The sequence below is a fragment of the Octopus bimaculoides genome, chromosome 8, assembly GCF_001194135.2.
Source record: "Octopus bimaculoides isolate UCB-OBI-ISO-001 chromosome 8, ASM119413v2, whole genome shotgun sequence".
Classification (NCBI taxonomy): domain Eukaryota; kingdom Metazoa; phylum Mollusca; class Cephalopoda; order Octopoda; family Octopodidae; genus Octopus; species Octopus bimaculoides.
Genome location: NC_068988.1, coordinates 85803454 through 85808509, shown reverse-complemented (window position 1 = coordinate 85808509; position 5056 = coordinate 85803454). Strand labels below are relative to the sequence as shown.

Below are 5056 nucleotides of genomic sequence, written 5' to 3'. Positions count from 1 at the left end.
CATGTATACCATGATTTACTTAATTTTCCATCGTCATTCATCTATATTTTTAGGTGTGAGTGTGTGCGCGCGCGTGTATGTATATATGTAAAATATGTGGATACATATATGTTGTCTGAATTTTATAGTTAATTATCCATCACACCTGGTCTGTATGTGTGTGTGTGTGTATGTGTGCGTGTGTGTGTGTGTGTGTGTGTGTGTGTGTGTGTGTGTGTTTGTGTGTGAATGCATCACGATTAATACATTCTTCCACCGCCTGTCAAATATACCTTTTCAAATATTTTCAGCCAGCCAAACAGTCATTCCGGTCGTTATAGATCAAGCGTTGTCGTCCTTACCCCTCAAGACTTAGGAGAAATCGTGGAGGTTCACATACTATACAGACCGCCTACCAGATTTGGTTTCTTCTTGTTCCGGTATAATATAGAGGTACACGGTGTGTCGGTGATGGGATTGTCATACCACACTAAGTAAGTTATTCTCTATTTCTAGTTCTTTGGTCTCAACGTTTACATCTGATATTCCCAAATACATTCAATTGTATTTACGTTCATTTTGTTGCTCTTGGTGCAAGGTTTGTATTGTGAAGTGAATCACCGAAAATTTTTCCCTGTTTGCATCTTCGACTCCCATTGGTGAAATTCCTTACTTCGAAACTTTAGTTATGTTTTTTATTTCCTTCTTCTTCTATACTAACTGATATTTGTTTGTATGTATGTATATGTATAGATTTTTGAATGTATTCTCATGCATATCGAGATGTGTTCATATATATTTAAAAGATTTACTTCTGGAAAATTTAACAGACTTTTACAGTTCCAGTGCTGGATTGGATTTGTAGTCTTCAAATTAACTTTCTCCTTTCTGGTTTTGATAAGCCTAATTTCTCAAGATTGGTATTTAGGCAGTGTGTTACATATCTCAGGACACAATAATTACAAGTATAAACCTGAACTTGTAATCTGGATAGAGTAACTACAGATTTCTTAATAGTTCAGCATAGGTGTTCTCTTTTCCACTGATTTTAAACTGTATATTAACATTCGCTGGCAGCTAATTTCCACAATTGTAGTTTCTCTTCTCTATCCCAAATTATTATATCAGGTCTGTTGGGCTTACATTTTATTGAGGTTGTTACTGGGACATTCCACCAGTACTCTTTTTTATTATGAATGGTTATGGCTTCTGCCATACTATGTCTGTATGTATGTATGTATGTATGCATGCATGTATCTTTGATCATGGGATTGCACTTAGAAAGTTACTCTCCGAGGCACAAGTCCGGGCAAGGTTGTTTATAGAAGACCAGCAGTCGCCAATGCACACCAGCCTCCCCTCTCTACGCCACTGATGCTCTCCAAGGGAAAGGCAAAGGCCGATACAGCTTTGCACTGGTAACGTCGCAACTCATTTCTACAGCTAAGTGAACTGAAGCAACGTGGAATAAAGTGTCTTGCTCAAGAACATAACACACCGCTTGGTCAGGAATGGAACTCACTACCACATGATTGTGAGCCCAATGCTCTAACTATTGAGTCATGCGCCTTCACGTGTATGTATATATGTACATACGAATGTATGTACGTATGTTTTTATGTATGCGGAACAAAAGAGGAAACCTCGACGCCAGTACTTCTAAAACTAGCAAATATCAGCCGCTGTTTAAACAAAATTAGTGACAGTGTTCTGTTCCTTTGCTTTTTAATAATAAGAAAACAAAACAGTGTAACTCGTCTTCCATCGCAATTGTGTTGGACAAATTTAAAAGTTTATAATCATCATAACTTTATGTAACGTAGCCATTTTTCTCCTTTATTCAATCCTCACAATTCTGCCTGCTTATCAACACTATGAAAATACTGCACTACGTGGTTTCACGACCTACAAGAAATAACAGTCAAACTCCCTACAGATCACATTCTGCTGTCTTCACGAAAGATTTTAAAAAATAGTGTTAAATATTGTGGCCATAAATACTTCTTAGAATTATGTAATGGTTACAAAGTATGTGAGATCAAAGGTGATATAAGACTTGCCAAAAACCAGCAGCAGCAGCACCACCACCACCGATAAAAAGACCCCAGCGACATCATTGACATGTAATGCTTCTATCAGCAGTCACTGAACTGTTTTAAATGAAGGAATATTTCGTTGGCTTCCATTATCCTGCGTTGTCCTATCTTGTATATATGGACATCTTGGAGAGACGTCGAGTCCACCAAACTGTTTAATGCAGTTTAATGCAGTTTAAATATGGAGATTAAAATTGGATATTCATCGCGTACAGTGTTGTTAGTCAATTTAATTACCGTCGCAGTTAGACAGTCGAAATAAATAGCTAGACAAAATCCTTTCACTTTTACAAAAATATTAAAAAAGAATAGATCCTACATACAAAAGACTATGTCCATATACGTCCACGCGAGAGGCCTAAGCAAAATATCATAATGCATAACCCATTCTTGGGCAAAAGTAATGTGTGTGTTAAATTTCAATGAAAAGCTCTTCTTGAAGCTTTAAAACACTCCTACTCTTCCTCCTCAATACGACAAACCACCACCAGTTTCATCTGAACCCAATATTTTGTCCTTAGATATACAATTCATGAGAAGACAGTCTTTAACTGCGCCTCATTTATCCAACGAATGAGAGGACGCGCAATTATATCATTTCCGTCAGTCATCGATTTATTTAACTCTTTAAATGCCTGATAAACCGGACTATTAACCGTTAAGATTAATTTGTACGTATTTACATTTATATGTACACTACGTTTAGTGTGGTTTGGTGTCTAGTTGTTACCATGTGTCTGTCCTTTGGCTTGTAACCTTTATTTTAGTTTAAATATATTAACGTTTTTATATACTAAGCTACTAGTTTAACTACTAATAAACTAGCGTTACTATTCTTAGTTTTTGGCTAAGGGTTCCTGAATCGAATCCAGTCTTCTACTATAAACATATACAAATAAGACACTGGATAACAGTTGGGATGGAACCAATCTATAATCAGTGAAGATATAAATATTGTAAATGAACACACTAAAAATTAAGGTGAATAGCCTGACTAATAATATTCTCTTCGCTTATTTTTTCTTACATTCTCTATTACTTTGTATATTTCAGGTTTCAGTCATGCGAAAAAGCTACTATTGTGAAGGGCCACATTTACAAATTCCAACAAAACAATTTCATCAATACTTGTACGTGAAGATGTCTGAACAAGTAGTCTGTGATATAATAGAACCAACCAACATTTAATATATGTTTGTGTGTGCGACTCTCCTTCTTTCTCTTCTCTGACGTGGCTTTTGCTCCTGCCAACTTCTGTCCGAGTCACACTTATGGTGGCTACTAAGACAACAAAGACAAACCAATATTCTTTTTGTTTTTACATCGAAAATATAAGTTTTAAAAAAATAGAATAAAATAAAAATTTAGATAAAAATATAATAAAATTACGACAGAAAAACAAAAGAAGAAAAACGCGTTCTAATTTCATGCTCACCATTTTTGTGAAAATAACGGTGTAGAATTCAGATTGCAGTTTTAAGATAAATAAGGCATCATCTGATCGTAATCCTATCGTGTTTCTAATCTGGATTTATTTTCTTTCAAAAGAACGGCTTATGTTACCCAATATTTTATTCTGTATGAACTTAATATGTGTCTCATCCGTTTCGTAGCTACTTGCAGACTAATCTTCAATGAAATTTTTTCCCCGTCTATCGTCCCCTTGCTCCCTACAGAGTATATTTCAATGACAAGCTCTTCTTTGTGAAAAAAAAAAAGCTAACAAATTATCCACCCACTCCACACTGTAGGGCAATTTTTAGTAAAAATCTTTCTTTGTGTAAAGAGTTTTCCATGAATAATCTTCAGTTTACACGCTAAAACTATTCATAAGTCTGTTTCTTCTTCTTTTCTTTCTAAACACTAACTCTGCCGTATATTAATTGACTGCGAGACGTAAGACATTGCCGATAAGATTAAATGCACATGGATGTATGCATTCACAACGTACATTTTATTTAATATGTGTACGTGTGTGCGTGTGTGTGTGTGTGTGTGTGTGTGTGTGTGTGTGTGTGTGTGTGTGTGTGTGTGTGTGTGTGTGTGTGTGTGTGTGTGTGTGTGTCTGTGTGTGTGTGTGTGTGCGTGCGTGTGAATAAGTGCGTGTGACTTCTCCAAATTCATACCATTGCCGATCATTTTGACTTATTTCCATTAGCTTCTTTATTAGTTATGCAAATTACAACTAGCTAAGAAATTCGCGTATGTCTCATGCCATTTCTGAAAATCTTTTCTAACTGATAAAGAAGGCTTTTAGCATACTATGCCAACAGTATTGATGAGACAAAAAAGACCGAAGCATATGTCAATAGTTATCTCTTGCAAAGAAAAGTTAGACTATCTTTTCACTAAACATGTAAACTAACTTGCTAGATTAATTCTTAATTTATTGAAATTATCTCCACTTGTATTAGTCGCTAATAACTTTTTCTACAATTATGAGAAAAAAAAATTAATTAAAAAATTTTGTATACAGCATTTAGAATATCAGCTCTTAACTGATTTATCTAATTTATACAATTTCATTGCTTGATTAAGCTTATACTTGTTTTATATATACATGTATACACACACATACATGTATGTGTCTAGGAGAGAAAGAAAGAGAGGGAGAGAAAGAGAGAGAGAGAGAGAGAGAGAGAGAGAGAGAGAGAGAGAGAGAGAGAGAGAGAGAGAGGGGGAAAGAGAGGAAGAGAAAGAAAGATGGATAGATAGAGAGGGAATAGAATCAAAGACGGACTAGGATAAAAGTTCCCTATATTGTAAATGTCTAACATCAGGTTTCTTTGTAGGTGAAATTACGAATGAATTTGTATATTCATTTTGCAAGCAAAGATGAACTTGAAACGATTTTTAAAAATGAGCTATTGCTGTGCTAATAATTTCGTTGCCAAGTTCAAAAGTATTTTTAGTACTATCGTCTGGAAATAGTATAAGAAAAGCTACCACAAATACTTTGTATGCTATCACAAATTTTAAAA

The 5056-nt window shown here is 35.1% G+C and overlaps 1 protein-coding gene across 1 annotated transcript in view; it reads left to right on the top strand.

Moving 5' to 3' along the window:
- Window positions 1–5056, top strand: part of LOC106870659 (inactive pancreatic lipase-related protein 1) — a 98974-nt gene that overhangs the window by 91901 nt on the left and 2017 nt on the right. The window contains exons 8-9 of the mRNA XM_052970243.1: window positions 291–473; window positions 3129–5056. The exon at window positions 3129–5056 is cut by the window's right edge and continues 2017 nt beyond it. Coding sequence (XP_052826203.1) covers window positions 291–473; window positions 3129–3213 — 268 coding nt within the window. The 3' untranslated portion in view covers window positions 3214–5056. The remainder of the gene's footprint in view (window positions 1–290; window positions 474–3128) is intronic.